Raw genomic sequence first — 19,927 nt, 5'->3', positions numbered from 1 at the left:
AATCAAACAAGATATTGGGGATCCAGGATACTGTGTTCTATAACAAGCCATTAACTGGATTAAACAAACTCACTGAAGTTCGTGAGGTTTCGGAGAAATAGCCTAGCTTAATCTAGAAAACTGTTTTGACTGAAAACCATAAAGCTGAGACAAAAAGTTCATCTTTGCAAACACACCATCTACCTGGTAAAGTGATAGCAATTCTTACAGCCGACAAAGTTCAAAAAGATGAGAATTTAGCCCATTTACTCTATCTCCATTTCTCTCTCAACCTTCCAGTTCTGGATATTTATATTTCAATTCTTCCACTAGCCACTGATAGCCTTAATCAATATATTTATAACTCCAGTTCCTTTTCTTTCACCTTTTGATAATTTCCTTTAGCTATCCACTACGTAAAATTGCTACAACTTTCTTCCACCACTCACAAACCTCTACTCAACTTTCACAAATTTATTGTGCATATCATACATATCATTTTACATAGATTTATCACATTTTAATTCTGTTCATAAGCATATAATTCTCTATAGTATATATTTTATTATGATTGTAAATCTCACTCATGGAAAATCCAAGTTGTGTATTAGGCCACATTTTTTTCTCTTTTGAGCCCAATCCTTTGCCACTTGAGAAAAAGTTCTTACTGCCTAGATCATCTTTTATTACATCGATTTAATAATAATTCAACGCTAGAACTAGCCTTGCTTCTATAAAGGGATTGCTTTTCTCTGCAATCCAGTCAAATTCAGTTCACTAAAGCTTTTTCTAGCCCCACATACAAGGACTTTTGCATCTCTGGCATTAAGAATTAGAAATTTTACTGACTTTTTATACTTGAAGCAGTCACACTTTGATGTAATAAGCATTCTTTTATTGTTTTATAATTATAATTTCATACAGTGCTGTGCTATTATTTTATGGATGAAATGTTAAATATTTTATCAACATAATTTTTCTTCAAAGTTACAGAAGCTCAAAATTAACTGGCAGAAAATCAATATGACAAAAAGGTGCACTACAAAACAAATTTCTACAGTTATGTATGAAGATCATGTTTGTGGACATCTTTTTTTTTTCAAGGTGGGGTCATAATTAGAATGGAGGTAGATATCCAGTAAGAAAAAAATAGTAGGTTATCACATAAGTTATGGTATATATATCTGAACAGTTCACAGATTTATTATTGCCTCTCACCACATTTCCTTAGTTATATGAAACATGTTTCACATCAGTTAGAATCACTGCTTCCATTTGTATTAAGAGAGTGAAAATTTAATTTTATTTAATGTTTTGAACAGCCCTATTAAATCTATGCATATACAAAATGCATGCCTTTTTACATGCTTGCATACTTGGAAAGTAACTTTTAAGGAAGAAAGTATGTGTAGATATAATTACTGAAGTTCACTTAAAAAATGAAAGTAGGGCCCTTCCTGGTGGTACAACAGGTTAAAGCACAGCACTACAAAGATAGCTGCATGAGTTCGATCCCCAGCCAGGGAGGTGACCCACATGGTGCAGCAGACCTCTCTTGTATTGCCCGCTGCTCCCCTCAGCAGTGTGCTTCATCCATTTGCCTGTTCTGCTCACTATTCTGACTCTGGTGAATCCTCTCACCACCCCTGCGCCTCTAGCCTGTACCCCACTGCGGTATGCAAAAATAAATAAATCTTTAAAATAAAAATGAAAGTAATCATACAAAACATGCTTCAATTCCATAAACTAAAAACTGTAATCAGAAAACAGCTGTATACTACAGCAATTCTCTACACATACCTGAGTGATGGGCACCTTGTTTTTAGGATCCATACAATGTAATGGCATTTCAAATATAAATTCAGTGCAGGATAATTTCAGTGGTGCTTGTAATACTACCAAAGGAAAGTAAATCTACTAGTAAAAGTATAAATACATATAAGCTTACAGATAATTATATACTTTTCAACATGAAAGAGTAAAAATATATATAAATATATATATATATAAAACATTCTTTATCCCTAGTTACAACAAAATTAACTTTAATACATTTCTACAATATCTGGCTTTATCACATTGAGTAAGTTCCAAAACCCTTGAGATGGAAAATACTAAATATTGATCTGAGTTAAAAAGGAACCAAAGTTGAAATGATGTCCAAATCAGACTTGCACCAATGCAGAAGTACAAACATGAAAAGAAATATAGAATGAAAACAATATGGGAAAAAAGGTAAAATATATAGAGAGCACATCATATAATATTTCCTAAGAAGCAAGAAAACTCTAGGGAGAAAATGGCTATTATATGGAATATTAGGAATGGCAGTATCAAACATTAGTAATGAGAAGTCATTACTACCTTCTGGAATATATATTTTAGCAGATTTATTTTGTAGAGCTAATTTAGATACAAAAATTGAGCAGAAGGTATAGAGATCTTCACAGCACCCTGCCCTATTCAGCATAGCCTCGTCCATTATCAACATTCTCCACCACAGTAGTAGGATGAAACTACAACGATGATCATTATAACTTAGTATCCATGGTGTATCGTAAAGATTGCTTGTGGCAGTGTGTATTCCATAGGTTTAACAAAAGTATAATGACACATAGCCATCATTATGCATCATACCAAGGACAGTCACATATATACCAAATATATGTAATTATCTCACAAAGAATTGGAATTTTTAATATATTTTCATCCTTTATATGTAGTTTGTTAGTAATGCATTTATTTGAGAAAAATTATTACATAATTTTATTGTTTCCTTTTATGTCCAATGAATTTTAGTAATTTATATTTTGATTTAGTCATTTTCAACTGCATACACAATTAATAAAGTGACTTTTTTAGATATAATGCTAAATTATAAACAGTCATTCATCTGAGTTTATATCCAAAATTATAAAGTTATTCATCTGAGTTTATTTCCATGATACTTATGAAAATTCAATCTCACAGACTCACAATTTAGACACAGAAAAGTCATATCATAATATTACTATACAATATTTCTCTTAAAAAATGAATGTTATTTTTAAATGATTTTTTAAAATATTACTTTTTCAACTTTTAACTGCTTATGTATAAATATTTGGACCATGCATATCGATTGAATGTTTCCATTACATACCAGTAGCTTTAACATCACATGGACGAATAAGTGGTGTTGTCTTTGGAGTCAAAGGAGTATTTGACAAACAACATTCAGTGTAAAGTTCTGAAGCCTTGAAGAAATTAATTTGCACTTGAAAAGTAAATTGGTATGTTGCCACCTGACGGACAAAAATATATATATATATATATTATATCTGTGACTTATTTTCACTGTAAGAAATTTGTGACACTAGTTTTATATATTTATATATTAAACTTGTATATATTTAAAATATAGAACCTCATGATTTGATATACATGTAAGTAGTGAAATGACAGTGCAATCAAGATACTTAACATCTATCACACCAATTATTTACCTTTGTGTTTGCAATATGTGTGTTGAAAACACAACCTACCCTCACAGTGATTTTCAAGCATAAATTAGAGTGTTGTTACCAAATTTACCTTACCCTGCAATCTCATTTTACGGGTATTTATACAAAGGAATTGAAATCAGGATCTCATTGCCACCTTATTCATAATATACAAAATATGGACACAATCTAAACATCCATCAATAGATGAATAAAGAAAATGTGTTATATAGTATAATAGTATTAGCATTCAGCTTGTAAAATAAAAGGACATTCTGCTATTTGCTATAACATGGCTGAACCTAGAAGACTTTACTCTAAATGAAATAAACCAGACACAGAAAGACACATAATGCATGATCTCACTTATTTGTAGACACTGAAATAGCTAAATACACAAAAGGAAAGAACAGAATAGTAGTAACCAAGGGTTGGAAGGAGGAAGATAAAGAGGAAGATGTTTGTTGCTGAAGGGGTACAAAGTTTAAATGATACAAGATGAATAAGTTCTGGAGATCTAATCAGACACCATTATTTAACAAGAGTAATTTTAAAAATCTCCAGAAATTAAAAAAAATTAAAAACGGTAATTTTAAAAAGTTCCAGAAAGATGAAATGTAAAGTACATTTTCTCATTTTCTTTTTTACAAAAGAAGGCCTGGTTTATTTTTCATGAGTCTAAAAATAATTCTTAAAAATAAAAAAGAAGAAAATGTTTTTTTTTAAATCCTATTAGTTCAAAATGGACCAGAGACCTAAATATGAAATCTAAAACTATAAATAATATAGAAGAAAACATAGGAGAAAAATGTCCGTGATCTTTGATTAATCAGAGTTCTTAAATGCAATACCAAATGAATTCTCCATAAAAGAAAAAATAGCATTAAAGTGTATTTTATCAAGATTTCAAATGTACTGTTAAAGATAATGTGAAGAAAAAGAATTAGAAGTCAAAAACACAGTATTGGCCAAAAAAAAAATCTATTTGTATCCAAGGTATATAAAGAATACTCAAATAATAATGAAAATCAAAGAACCTAATAAAAAGATAAAATATTTGAAATGACAGGTGAGAAAAGAAAATAAGCAAATTCCATTTTATCATAGAAAGAGGAGATACTTAACATTATCAGACAACAGGGAAATTCATCATCAGACAAGAGGCTTAAATAAAATTAAAGTCCCCTGTTGCTGATAAAGATATGACAGCTAATATACATTGCTGATAGAAATGCAAAATTTTAAGTCATTTTGGAAAAGTTTTCAAGTTTCTTCGAAAGTCAAGTATATATTTAATACAAACTGGAACTCCAGGTGATTACCAAAACGAAATGAAAACTCAGTCATACAAAGATCTGCATGCAAACATGAACAGTGACCCGATTCATAAATGTCAAAACCTGAAAATAACCCAAATTCACTCCAAATAGGGAATGGATAACACATTTTGGTAATTCCATACAGTTCTATACTTTTCAACAAGAAAAACTGAACAATATTCTGTTACACATAATGACATAGATGAAATTCAAATGCATTATTCCAACTGTGAAAAATCAGACTGAAAAGCCAACATGCCATATATATATATATGAACTTTAATGTTCATTATATATGAACATTAATAAAGATCCTAAGAGCTGTTAGGTTAAGAGAAAGGGGAGAGGAAAAAGGACATGGTGGTGTATTGGATGGTGGAAGGGGAAAAATTAAAAAAGAAAGGCCAAGAAAGATAACAAAAATACCTCCCCATTTTGCAAAACTAATTTATTTTGATGTGTTTATTTCCTTTTGATGCAGTTGTAACGCAGGTAGTGTTCTTGATTCTTCTTTTTGTTAGTCTTTTACTTGGTACAGAAGCACAAGAGATTTTTTTTTTTTATGTCACTTCTATAGCTTGCCACTGAGAAGTACATTTCTGGTGTTTATGAACTACCCAGTCTGTGATATTTTATTATAGCAGACTGAGCAGACAAAGACACTGACCACACCCTGCCAATTCTATCTCCAGCCATATAATCTTTTGTGAATAGTCTGTTCTCATAATGGAATTATAGAAGCATAAAAATACTCTCACACATTTTATTTTCAGGGATGTTTCATTTATTTTGACAAATCAGTACAAGCAACACATTCCCATGACAATCTATTTCTGTAGTGATACCAGCACACAGATGTCAAGGAGTAAATTGAATAAAGATATATTTCATGTACAACTACTACTTGCTTTCATATTTCAGTCTTTCAAAAATGAACAAAAAAAATCTTTGCTTGATATATTTTACTGCAATTTCTCATCATTTAATCATCAACAACTAGCTATATTTTGTCTCATTTTGAGTTTTCCTCTTCTGGTTTATCTGTTTTTTTTTTTTCCCCCTTATTTTGTGTTAACATGCATGAAAACCTTTGATTATGTTATAACAACATTGAAGCTATTTTAGCTATTTCATCTTTAAGTTTTTTCCCCCCATATAATGTGGACTCATTTTCACATCAAATAATATGTAGAAGTATGTGTCCCAAATGGTCATCATCATCTGACTGTGATGGATGGAGGTTTCCCAATTGAAGAAAATGGGAGCAATGGAATAGGAGATAAATGGAAACATGAAGACAAAGAATGAGGCCAGATTTCTAGATGGGTGTCCATAAGTATACCGAAATCATTGAGAAAACGAGAGGAAGAGGTTGTGAAGTATACAATGTGTCTTGCTGGTGCCAATGTCCAGAGATTACTAATTTGACAAGAGGAAAGTGATAAATTCACATTATAGAAGGTTCAAAGAAATAGGCATTTTTAACAGATAAGAAGCATCTAGGAAAAAAATCAGCCCAGGGAACAAGGCTTCCAGAAAGCACCTCCAAAGCAACACCCAGATTCACGGGGAAGGCTACATAAGAAGCAGTATCCTACAGATAGCTGTGCTGATAATAGGAAGAAACCACTGAGGGAACAGAAGTCCTAAAAGAACAAAATGATGATTGACATAAGTTTAGGGATCCTAGAAGGAAGAGGAAAAGCATTAGGGTAGGCAACATAAAACTGCCATGAATAACAATGTTGACAGAGGGTTTCACTTCAGGGGATTCTAAGGTAAAGCATGACCATGATGGATTAAAAATCCTGGCTGTCATGGAGTTCTGCATCTTAACTAACACTGAGTCAAGTGTTGGATGCCAAAGTCAGAGGAGTGGTGGGAGAGGTTTACCACACACAATGACTGTGTTTTCATTTTAAATTGTCTGCTGATGAAGATGATGTTGGAAAATATATCAAGATAACTCAATATACTGGCCACATGCCTTACATTTTTTATATATTTTAAGCATTTCTCCCTCTTACAAAGTATGTTTTGTAAAAGACTGTGTGCTAAAGGGGCACACCTGAAGACAATCCTGCCTTCTCCCGGTCCCCTATATCCATGGAAGGTCACCCTGGACTTGCCTCCTCTTAGCACACATTTTCAGAGATAATCTACATAAAATGAACTATACTCAGGGTAGCCCTGTAATTACTGCAAATGCAAAACTAAGAAATCCCATGATTTCTTCACCCACATAAACTTCTGCCCTCAACAAAACTGTAAGATATAAGGTATCTTTACAGAGAAACTCAGGGAAGCACAGAGAAAAATGATATTTACTGTGACATCACTAAGCTACCTAATGGAGGAGGAAAATGTCAACAGTTCTGCGACATGTCATCTGAGTACTTTTTCAGATGTTGTTACGCAAACAGAAGAATGGGTCTGTCACAGAAAGATACTCTGCTGAAGGAACAATCTGTGGGTAGACAAAAATGCTTAAGAATAGAAAAGGGGCAGGTACAATTCACATGTGTTATTAATCCTTCAAGGATTTTTCTTAGCTTCCTGTAACAAATCCAAGATAACTGTGTTTCCCCAAAGGTTATATGTCCTGCAGGAGCACACAAAGGTTAGTGGAACCAAGAAAAAAGCGAACAAATTTCTCTTATGGGCAAGAGCCTTAGGGCAAATAGAAAACAAAAGACATGAGACATGCAGAACAGCTGAGCTACTACAGTTACCAGCCTGAGCTACAGGGAAGAACTTGGGCCACAGCAACAGAACAAGTGAAAAATGAAAATGGAGAAAGATCTATACCAGCACTGTCAGACACACCCTCTGTGATGATGGAAATGTCCTGCACTAGCCAATCAATAGCCACATGCACATACTGAAAACATAAAATGAGGTTATTTTAACTAAGAAAATAGAAAAATTAAATGTGTTTAATATTAATTAATAGGGTTTTTTTTAATATTATTGATTGATTGGTTGGTTGATACATACAAGAACTGGGGTACAGGCCACAGGTGGAAGAGGGTGAGAGGATTCACCAGAGACAGTGGGGAACAGAACAGGTGGATCTATTGAAATACACTGTGGAGGGGAGAGAGGGTGAGACAGGAGAGGTCTGTTGTGCCTTGTTTCTTAGCTCCCTAACCGGGGATCGACCTCAGACCTCAGCAGCAATAGCATCAGAGCCCTGAGACTTAGCCCCTGTACCACCAGGGTGGCCTTTAATTAATATAGGTGTTAGCATCTGTGTATGGCTAATGGCTACCACATAAAGAAGCATAACTCTGTATCATGGCCCTGAAAACATACAAATGTTTTCACAAGATAAGAAGGGACTTAAATAATTACAAACCAGTCCAGTCAAGGATGCCAAACAATTGTAATTGTGCACCAGCACTTTTGACTGTATCCAAACTTGTGCAGTATAGAAAAGGAAGAGTCCAACTAGAAATTAAGTCTTGTATTTTCTTGTTGTTGATTTCACATTTTCTACTACGTAGTTAAATGAAGAAATCACATTGCCTATTTAATATACTCACAGAGAAACACAAAGCAGACAACTCACAGCTCGCTGTAAATATAGTGAAGGGCATATGAAATCACTGGAAACCAAACAATCAATCAGCCTCACTGGCACAAATTTATGAAACAAAATCTCACAGGGTGCTCATGATCTGCAGGGTTTTTATGTTCTTCTCAATGTTGGACTGAATTACACTCCAACACACTAAGTAAATCTTTCTTTAAAACATCCAGTAAATGTAGAATGAGCTAAAATATTAAGTACTGTGTAGCATTAAAGAGAACTAGAAATGATTTTCTAAAAATTTTCAACAACTTTTAGAATCCTAGAAGAACCACAATCTAGACAGTAAGAAACAGATGTACAATCAGATGACATCAAACTAAAAGAAACTAGCACAGTGAAAGAAATGTCCCCCCCAAAGGAAAATACATCCTAACAGAATGGAAGAAAATATTTGCACAACTTAATCCAGTAAGAGGCTAATATACATTTGCAAACACCTATATGTAAAAAAAAAAAAAGAAAGAAAGAAAAAAAGAATCCAATTGGAACATGGGCAGAAGAACTAAGCAGACACTTCTCTAAAGAAGACACAAAGATGGCTAACAAAATGGATTAGTGAAGAGTACTGAGCATCCAATGCCCTTTTATATTGCATCGCTAGTTATGTTCACTTAGTTCATTCATTTCTACACCTACTGAGTCTGAGTCATCATGCTGGGATATAAAAAATGGTCTTACCAGAAGAGGTATTTGGTTTGATTTTGTACTTTCTGTTGTTGTTTTTAAATCACTAAACATCAAAGGAGGCTATATAAAAGTAATCAGTGTTATAGCTCCCCCTCTTAAATCTTGAAAGCACATCTCTGGCAATTTCAATTTCAAGCACTGATTTCAAAAGCATTAGGCATACCCCACTCACATGTAAGAACAAGCACAATCTGGCTCAAATGTAAGTGACTTTGGAGTTAGCCCACACTTTTCTCTCCTTCATCACATGTCACATCTTGAATTTCCAAGAGAGAGTAACTGAGACAAGAACACAGGTATGCCCTGTTCACCTCTTGAGACACTGTGAGCATGAATAGACACCTCTAGCATTCACTCTACTGACTTAAAGAGTGCTCACAAGCTAGAATAAGAACCACCACTCTAAGGTGATATTTGATAGCTTCCCAGTTAGGATCATCTGTAATTCCACCACTCATCTGTAATATGAATAAAAAAATAGAAGGCTGAACTTACTTCTTCAGGAGAAAATGCTATGCCACATTCCATAGATGCATTTTCCTCTAACTCAAAAAAATATATGTCAGGAAATTCAGGGTCTGAGTATTGCACTGTAAAGACAAAAAAAAGAAAAACAGAAAAAAGTCAGATACAGAACAATAATATTTAAATGTTAAATGTGGAAAGGAAACTTTGAGAAACCTAATTGACATGTTTATAGCAATCAACAAGCAATTAGTAAAATATCTGTAGGGATGTATAAAGATGCTGGATTAAAAAATAACCCTTAATGCCAGTATTACTGCAACAAAAGTAATATGAAAATGCAATTAAAATATTTAATACTGGCCCTTTACTTATAGCATTTCTTTAACATTATATTTTAAAGCAATTTAAAACTATTTTTACTTTTATAATAACATCATTATAGCATAAAATATAAACCTGATTTGTCTTTAAAATCCATTGAAAAACATGGAAATTCTTCTAGATTAAATTCCACTCTGGCACGAGTTATACCTTTGTTTTTTACTAAAAACGGGATAACCTCGGTGGTGCCTACATAGGTACCCGTGAAGTTAAAGACATCCTAAAATTAAAAAAAAAAAAAAAAAGAATTAGAAAGTGCAGTAATAGTTTATGAAAATAACATAAGCTAAATGTTCTATACCATATTTATCAAGGCAATATTAACTGAAATATTTTGTAAAAATTAGCCAGTCCCCCCCCCTTATCAAATTCCATTGCAATCAGTTACCCATTGCACTTACCAAACCCCATTATTCTTTACTTCTTAGTCTTAGTGTAATAACATGAAGTTAATAACACATCATTTAGCATTTCATTTCTAGTTTCTGGCTTTATTCAATTCTCCATGCCACAACTAAGGCACAATTTAACTAGATAAAAATCTTATCTTCTCCCATCCCTTCCTCAAAACTGATGGTTCTCCTCTATCTACAGGATGAAGTTGAAGGTTGTTAACAGGTGCATAATATTCACCATGACCTTCCCTTGCCTCATCTCATTCCACGCTCACCCTATCATAGTGCTTCACATTTCAGCAAGCTGTAGGACTTGTCATTGTCAACCACCACCTGACATTTCACCCTTCTGTGTTTATCAAGGTGTCCCATGTGTCAAGAAGGACCCTCTCTAACTTATAACTGTCTGATAAATAATGTGTGTATTTAACACCCACTTGCATAAACCACAGTTAACAGCACTGTGTTCAAAACTACTTGCATTCCTTCTGTGACTTACATTACAGTATCACGATGTTCATTTATTTGTTTAAACACTTGTTTCTCTTAGAAAACCTTAAGACTGGTTCATATTTGCTTTCCTAGAACCTATTTGACACCTTTATCTTTATCTTACATACCAGTATTTGTTTATTGCACAAAACTACTGAATTCTATCTTCTGGAGGAGTAACCCTGTCTCTGTATCTCCATCCTCTAGCTCCTTTGTAAAACAATTACATATAACATTAAAGGAGAAATAACTGGTATTTTAATGCTGAAAAAAACACTACATTGAGATCAATTGGTCACTATTTATTTCACTTAAAATAGCAACCCATTTCTACTGGTGAAGTTTGTAAAATCCGAAATGGGTAATGAAATTTTGATGCTTTCTTTATGTAATATAAAACCATTCCTGTTATCCAATGCTAGCTTGCCCATATGCTCTTTTGGATAAAATTTCCTAATTACTATTAAGACACATAATCAATGCTATATAATTATTAAATGTATTGCTGACTGGTGATGCTAAAGTATTATTTTTTAAAGGCAACTAGACAGCTATGTTTAACACTCAACATAATTAGGGAATACTGATAAATATATGTTAAAGTCAAGTTCTATAAATGACTCAACAGTGCCCCAATATGTAAAGCATGCCAAAAATGTTATGAGGATGAGGAAATAAAATAATCAAAGTTCAATACCTAAAACTGTTCAAATAAGGACACCACAGCAATGGGAAAAAATAATTCTAGATACTGTATGTTTTAATTGTCAACAATCACCATAGTCCTAGACAAGCTAGTTTAGTATCTGTCATTCTATCCAGACTCACCATGCCTTGAACGCCAGATAAAATAAAGCCAGATCCTAAAACTGTGGTTATGCCACTTAAGTGCAGACGAGAAGGCAGCCTCATCGGAGGCGAAAAGCTGCCTCATCCATTTCCTCTCAGTTTAGGACAACCCCAGAGTGATGCTAGGTGAGGTAGTACTAGTAGGCAAGGAAAACTAAAGTGAAGATAATGTGACAAATGCAAGGATGGAGAGGTTAAGGTGTTGAAAACAGCTGATACATATGACATGGAGAGGCAAAGAGATCTGCTTTGAAGAATCTGAGTATCTTTGGGCAATTCCAGAATGCCAGAAAAATAAATAATAAAAAAAACCTGTACACACAATCAATTGTAGAACAAAATTTTATCAAAGTAAAGCACAATGTGTTCAAAAATTAAGTATGACTATAGTTCATAAAATGCAAATCAAGATTATAGGGAGATATTATTTTATATTTAAAATGGGAAACATTAAGTCTTACAATTTATGGAGCAATGGAAACTTGAGAAGAAAATCTGAACAGTATCTTGTGAAGTCAAACACGTACATATCCCATGCTTAAACAGCTCCACTCCTACAGAAACTCTGACATATGTCCCTCAGAAAATATGTATCTATTAATGTTCACAGCTACAGTGTCTTTAGTAACAAAAAACAATAATTGGATGAACAAAGAAATGTGTCTTTAAGCTAAAAGTACATCTACACAGTGGACTATTAAGCAGCAATGATAATCAAGACACAGCTACACACAACTTAGAAGAACTTTGGAAACATAATATCCAATTATGACAATCACCAAAGACTACAAATAGTAAATCTTCATGCTAAAATTAAAAATGAACAAACTAAAATTTAAAAAAATGATTAAGAAATTCACATCTATGTGGTAACCCAATTCAAAATAACAAAGGGATAATATTCACAAAATTCAGGAGGGGAAGGATCATGATGGAGCCTACTGATGATACTGATATTGGTAATGTAATGATACTTAAATTTAGTGGTAAGTTTTTAGACCTTCCTTTAATATTCTACATCATTATATATATATTCTACATATTATATTCTGGATGTCAAATTACTATAATAAAATATTTGAACATAAATGAGCTGACTAATAAACATAATAAAATAACCAAACTCATAATTAACACAAATATGTAATATACTCACCGGTTTGATTGTAACATCAGCAATCTCAACAGATCCACCAATCCTAAGGTCAACGACATTTCCACGGCGAACAGCAATCTTATTTAGGAGAAATATAAAACTTTGTGGAAACCACATTAAAATATACTTGTGTATTGCTAATGTAATACCTGACATTTATGTTAACATTTTGTAATTTAAATAATCTTAAACGTAAATGTCACAAGATTCATTGCAGCAGTTGCCGTAATTCTTGTTATGCAGCACTGATATTCCTAAGAGGAAAGAATGATTCTTTAAAATTCTTGATTCTTTAAAATTCCACCATAAATGGGACCAGCTGACAGCTTGTGAATTTGACCAGAGTCCTATCCATTTGGCTAAACATCATTACCACTCTGTGTAGGCCTTTTGTATTTACTCAATTTCAATTGATTATGCAGAATTAAAACAAACAGAAAACTGAGTGAAAACATAACCCTTCCCATGGAAGATACAATGGGCATAACAACAATGAGCTAAATAACTGCTGAGTCTATGGGGCCATGTATAGTGCTAAATATATTATTTCCTTTTTTAATCCACAGTATTCTGTGAAGTCACCACTGTTAATACCCTAATTTCTTAATGAGGAAAATTGCAGCATAGAGATGCCAAGTATTTTGTCTTCTGTTTGAAATCCCAAAACTTGACAATAGCAATGGCTATACTTAGACCAAACACTGACTTAACATTCAACTGCTTCCAAGAAAATTAAATAGCAACATAAGAATTTAGCTATTTAATTGCTACAAAATAAAAGCTATATATTATCTGAACATATTATTGTCTAATAAAAGTTTCAAAGGCACAATAACAACATTCCATGAAAGCCCAAATCTGCAAAATAACTGGAAGCCATAAATGTCTATTACAACAAAGGGATATGAGAGTATTTCACCTTTTCCCACTGAATCAGTAACATCGTTTATAGGCAAATAAATAACAAAATACCAGAATTTCAGTTGAAGAAAGTGATGTGCCATTTACATATTCTTATTAGCCAAACTACTGCCGTGATAGTACTATATGACTTCCACATCTTATTTAAAGAATATGTAGTACATAAACAAAATGATACACTAAAATCATAAAAAGCAAAATTTAACGACTTGGAAGAAATTATAAATCAACATCAATGAACTCCATATACCACAACTCCACACAGCTATCACTTTATTCATATCCCCATCATTCATCATTCACTAAGGCAGTCCACGGTACTTCTGACCTTTTATTTCTAGAGACAGAAACTATACTCTGGGCCATATCATCTCAATATCACCTCTGATACCATACATTCACCACTCCCTCTCTCACAACTCTCTCTCCTCCCTGCTCTCTCTCTCTTTCTCTCATTTTCAGAGACATTAATTTCTGGATATCACATCACAGAGATATCCAAGTCTATGATGTGTAATGTTCTTCTGGTCAACCTCAATTCACCTTTGTCCACTGGCTTCTTCAACTTTTCCCAAATTTAATTATTATAATTTCTCAAGTACCAATATATTATTTTCATGTGTACTTATCTTGGTTTTCACAGAATAACAGAAAAATTCTCTATCATCTGCAAGGTTAATGTATGGTCCTCAGACTAGTATGTGCATGCCATGACTTCTTTAGTGGACATCTCCCTATGGAGAGCCAAAAGGTGATTCAAACTCATGATATGCCTCTGAAGTCTCTTTCTCATGGAATGTAGCTACAGTCTTACTCTTAACTCCTTTTATTGATATGTGATCCCTTTATAACCACTAAGTCATAAATATTCACCTCCTAATTTTGAATGGAATGTATCCTACTTCCTGACAGAGAACACCATCCTCTTACTTGGAGAGTTACACATATTGCACTCCATCTTATTGGTCTCAGTTTTACTGTTCAATAACCAAACTGGATCTCTGAAAATTGTGAATCTGATTGTGAAATCCCTAGGCTTAAAAAATTCCAGCTTTATGGATTATGGTGATGATGCACAGGTGAACTGGTTGTGGGAAGCCCAAGGGGATTACAACTGAGATGGAAAAAAGCACAAAATGATGTAAAAATAAATTATTATATTAAAAATATTCCATCTCTAAAAGGCACAAAATGATGTAAAAATAAACTACTATATTATTTTTTAAAAATCCCAGCTCTTAAGATGAAGTTTGGACTTGCTAACATTGTTTATAAGGACTTATATGACCTGAGACCTAGATCTCTAAACAAATCCCCACTATCACCCATGTAATCTATAATCGAGCCAGGCTAAATGTTTGTCATCCATGCAGTCTATGACCTAAGCATGCTAAACTTAAGTTTTTCTTATCTGTCTTACAACTATTGCTCTCCCCCATGCTTAAAAATGGATCATTTGTGCTTCCTTAAATACTCTACTGCACTCCTCCTCCACCCCATTACCAGCCTTTTCAAACGGCTGATTCTTAACTTAAGGTTTCTTTTAGAGGTTTCTTCCCCTAGGAAGCCTTCTTTGATACTTTAAGCCTGGAGCGATGACGCCCTGTGTCCTCCCTTCATCTACTGAATTTCTCCATCACAGTATTCATTACATTATATTTTAATTTTCAGACCATATACCTCAATTTATAATTAATAGATCCACCATATGAGCCAGGAAATCCACTCCTAGTTACCCACCTAAATAATGTAAAAACACTAATGTGAAGTGATATATAATCTCCTGTGTTCACTGTAGTACTATCTACAATAGCCAAGTTATGGAAACAACCCAAGCACCGAAGTACAGATGAGTGCATCAAGAAAATGTAGCATATAAACACAAAGGAATACTTCTCAGCTATCAAAAAAAAAAAAGATGAATTCTTGCTACTGGTGGCAATATGCATGGAATTGGTGGTGAATCTGTAATGAAATAACTCAGAAGAAAGACATATACTTGATTATTTCACTCATATATGGACACAGAGAAACAAAACAAAGGAACTGACAATACTCAGGAGGAAAAAACAAGGATTTGACTGCAGAATTGAAGCTACTGGAGGTGGAGGAAAAATGGGTGTGGGAACAAAGGAGACAGGGGACCATATAATCTAGGGTAAAGTACTGAGTATTATAGTGGTGTGTGTGGAGTGGTGACATACATCTTAGAAGATGTGACCCTATTCTCCTAAATCATATACAGTGCTGTAAAGCAACGCTAAAAGTATTTCAGTCCTTGAGTTATAGTCAAATTTTATTACAGATGGGACATATGTTTTATTCTGCTTAACAAACACTTAAAAAATCCTAAAATCATGATAATATCTTTTACTTATATAATTCCTAGACCATGAAATGATAAAACATTTTATATGTTTGATAATATACAGATGTTAAAATCATTTAGAATCTGTCTATATCCTTAGGCATTCAATCTTTTTAAAGTTATAATTCAAAAATTGATCATTTTTCCCTATGGTATATAATGAAGTAAGTTAAACTAACTGACATCATGAAAAGAGCCCTTCTTTGGCTCTGTGACTAGTAAGGACTTTTTAAAATCAGAGATTCCAAACTTCATTCCAGATCACACGAAACATGTCTCATATTGATGAAAGGTATCCATTTCAATTTAGTTCCATGACCAACTTTCACCAAAACTATTTTTCTCAAATCCTCCTGTCAAGTTCTGCTAATCATTTCTACAACAAATGACACAGGTAAGGTTGTATTTACTGACCTCTAAAATCTGCACATCATTAACTAGAAAAATTATAGAAATTTAAAAAACCTACTCCTTAGTATCATGAAATTACAACCAATTCCCATTTAAAGAAATCATTAAGTAACATTTTATAAGAATAAACATGTATACAGTTTATAGCATTATATCTACTATTATAAATATAGTAAACAAACAAATCCACATATATTTCAGGAACACATATATATAAACATACCTTTGCTCTTGTATCGAATTTTTCTGCCACGGTGGGTGTACAGGAAATATTAAGAACAGTTAATCCCCCCCATGGAATAATTCCTTCTGATGGAACAATATTAATAGTAGGCAGAAGACTCTGATCACAAACCTATAATTAAAAATTTGTAAAAATGTTTCATTTTCTTTTTAAGTTAGTGCTCCAAAATTTTCCTAGGAAAGTTTTTAAACTACTATCTAGAGAAAAGACTCCCAGTGACAGGTCATGAAGACATTCTGTAATAGATTTTCAAACACCAGACTCAAAATACTTTGAACTTTAGCAAGGATTTGCACCACTAACCCAGAGAATAGAAATTTCAGTGCCATCTTTCAATTCAAACAGGATGATAAAATTTATTATCTGAAGTATTTTCAAGACTTTTCAAGGATGAGATATACCTGTTCGAAAAAAATGCCAAAACTCTAGGTACTCTTTATTATTTCCTGGATAGCCTAAAGCCCAAGACATCATTTCAACTTTCCAAAGAGATGGAAGTAATTTACCGATGGACCCATGATGTGGTCTGTCAAGAGGCCAACTTAGGCCTTTCTATCATGCTTTAAGACACACTAATTTAAAGGGAACTTTGTTAAAATAGCTTTGGGGATAAAGGAAAAAAACAGACTAATTCTGAAGCAACAGAGAAATCTCATATGAAATATGTAAATATTAGCATTAGTCAATTGATAAAACCTAAAGTATCAATACTCTAGAATTCCTGGCAAAAAGATCAAATTATAGCATATGATTAAAAAAAAATGTCCCAGGATTCTCAGTTACCTTGAAATAAGCATGGTTTTGTCCTACATTATGAAGAACAGCTTTCCTCCAACTTGTTAAACCTTGAGGAATATTATTGAAAAGTATCCTTGGCTCCAAAAATGTGACTTTGGTGTGACCAACCTAATAAGAAGAGGAGGAAAGTGAAAATGAAATTGAAACAACAGTAGCTATTTTTTTTCCTTTACCAGATAACTCAGACTTCTTCAGTTTCAATGCAATTTCTAAAATATGAAGCTTTATCAGCTTTTATTATATACTTAAGATAAACGAAAATAGAATGGAATAATTTAAATGAATTCCTAAACGGAGGAAGGCAGGTTAAGTAAGATCACGCTATGGAGGAAGTGAATCTGACTGAGGTTCACTTAGATCAGTCTCTTGAAAGAGTTCTTAGATATCATGTACCCAACTGTGTACAGAATATGCTTTGCAAAAGGAAGGAGTTCAAGGGTTCCCTAAATATGACAGATAATGTGTCAAATGAGATTATCCAGACATATTTCTATTATAGGTACTTAATATACAGATAACATACAATTTGCCTAATCTGAGAATAGGAGGTAGTTCATTGTGATTGACAGTTATTACTTAGACACAAGCCTCCCTAACCTTATCCCACATAAATGACTTCACAGAACTAATGCAGCATAGAATATTTTTGTAAATGCTGACATTTTCCACCTCTCCCATTTTACAGGAAAATAGCACATTATTTTCAATTCCATATTCTGTGCTCTTTAAATCAAACATTATTTCTTACAGTTTTAGGAGTTTTAAGTACATTCTTATCATTATTTGAATAACATAATTTGGGTAACTGGAGCAACAAATATTCCAACAAAGCTAATAGAAGATACCCAAGTAAATCCTTTATAAATTAATGACAACCCTTCAATAAATATTTTATTTAATCACTACATGTTCCTCCATCTTTACTTTTTAAAGAGTAACTTTTCACAATTTGTCTAAATTTCAGCATTTTAAAATTTATCAAAAGTGATGTAATTCATTATACTTTTATCTGAGTTTAATCATAACTAATCCTAGTATAGTGAAAGCAAATCTCATCAGAAGGTAATGACAAAGATTTTGGGGCAGACAGTTTAGATTTAAATTCCTACTGGGGCAGGAACTAAATTTGTCAATTTGTATTTACTAACCTCTCTAGTATTCCACTTCCTCACCATCAACTGAGATACTAGTACTTATTTTTTATAGTTATTGCAAAGATTAAACAACATCATATATATGAATAGCAACCAGAATCATGCCTGACACATAGCAAAAAAGACACCTATTGCTTAATTTATTTAATTCTAAATCCAAATTACTAAATTGCTCACCTTTACCTGTTAGGAAAAAAAAATACACACAGGATCACTATTTCTCCTTAGTAAACTTGTCAAAAACAGTGATTTAATAACAACGAAAGAACTGTGTATATATGTTCACCAGAGACAGTTATAAAAATGCTCCCAGAGTACTATGATAGAGGCTAAAAGTTTGAAGCAATTCAAATTTCTAACAGTTGTGTAATGAAAAAATAATGGCACAGTCATTTAATGGACTACTACTCAGAAACAAGAATGAATACTCCACCAAAAGTGCGTCACCACAGATGAATATCTAATGATGAAGGAAAGAAGCCAAACATAAAGAGAACATAATGAATGGGCCCTCCCTGGTGACTGAGTGCTACTTAACGTTTTAATATGGGCACCAGTCTGTACGTATGCATCCATAGAAAATTCAGAAAGAACAGTAAGTAATTGAAACATAGTGAAAGCAGTATGAACTGGCTACTTCAAGCTTGGGGGCGAAGAAAGGCCTTACTGATTTCTGACTGCCGCTTGCGAGCACTGAAGTGGATGAATCTCTTGTCTCTCAAAGCTATAGTTGACGTGTCATAGTTGAAATATGTAAGCGTATGCTCATGGGCTGCAGACACAAGTGGGATACAGCGAAAGAGTATTTGGTTTGTATTAAGTTGCTAAGAACAGAGGGAGAGAAATTTGGAACACAAGTAAAGTGGATTCTTGGTGATGTGAGGAATGAAATGGCCTTCTGGGCCAGAAAGTTAAAATTATGTATTGCTGCTTTTACTCTACTCACATTTTTTTTTAAGATTTATTTATTTATTCATACAGAACTGGGGTACAAGCCAGAGATGCAGAGGGTGAGAGGATTCACCAGAGACAGAGTGGGGAGCAGAACAGGCAGACTGACGAAGTACACTGCTGAGGGGAGCAGCGGGCGGGTCAGGAGAGGTCTGCCGCCCCATGTGGTCACCTCCAGGGCAGGCAGGGATGGAACTCATGCGGAAATGGCTTTAGCTTTTTAGTGCTGTGCTTTAACCCGCTGTGCCACCAGGGAGGGCCTCTACTCACATTTTTT

At 33.5% G+C, this 19,927-nt stretch overlaps 1 protein-coding gene across 1 annotated transcript in view; it reads right to left on the bottom strand.

The window, feature by feature from the left end:
- Positions 1–19,927, bottom strand: part of CFAP47 (cilia and flagella associated protein 47) — a 283,608-nt gene that overhangs the window by 225,493 nt on the left and 38,188 nt on the right. Inside the window, exons 17-23 of the mRNA XM_012730250.1 lie at positions 17,531–17,653; positions 16,727–16,858; positions 12,804–12,881; positions 9,987–10,131; positions 9,558–9,652; positions 3,122–3,263; positions 1,780–1,874 (exon numbers count right to left, since the gene is read on the bottom strand). Of these exons, the coding sequence (XP_012585704.1) occupies positions 1,780–1,874; positions 3,122–3,263; positions 9,558–9,652; positions 9,987–10,131; positions 12,804–12,881; positions 16,727–16,858; positions 17,531–17,653 (810 nt within the window). The remainder of the gene's footprint in view (positions 1–1,779; positions 1,875–3,121; positions 3,264–9,557; positions 9,653–9,986; positions 10,132–12,803; positions 12,882–16,726; positions 16,859–17,530; positions 17,654–19,927) is intronic.

Source organism: Condylura cristata, unplaced genomic scaffold, assembly GCF_000260355.1.
Source record: "Condylura cristata isolate star-nosed mole 26May11 unplaced genomic scaffold, ConCri1.0 scaffold00027, whole genome shotgun sequence".
In the NCBI taxonomy this organism is placed as follows: domain Eukaryota; kingdom Metazoa; phylum Chordata; class Mammalia; order Eulipotyphla; family Talpidae; genus Condylura; species Condylura cristata.
Note: the sequence above shows the minus strand (reverse complement) of the source record. Positions and strands in the feature narration are given on the sequence as shown.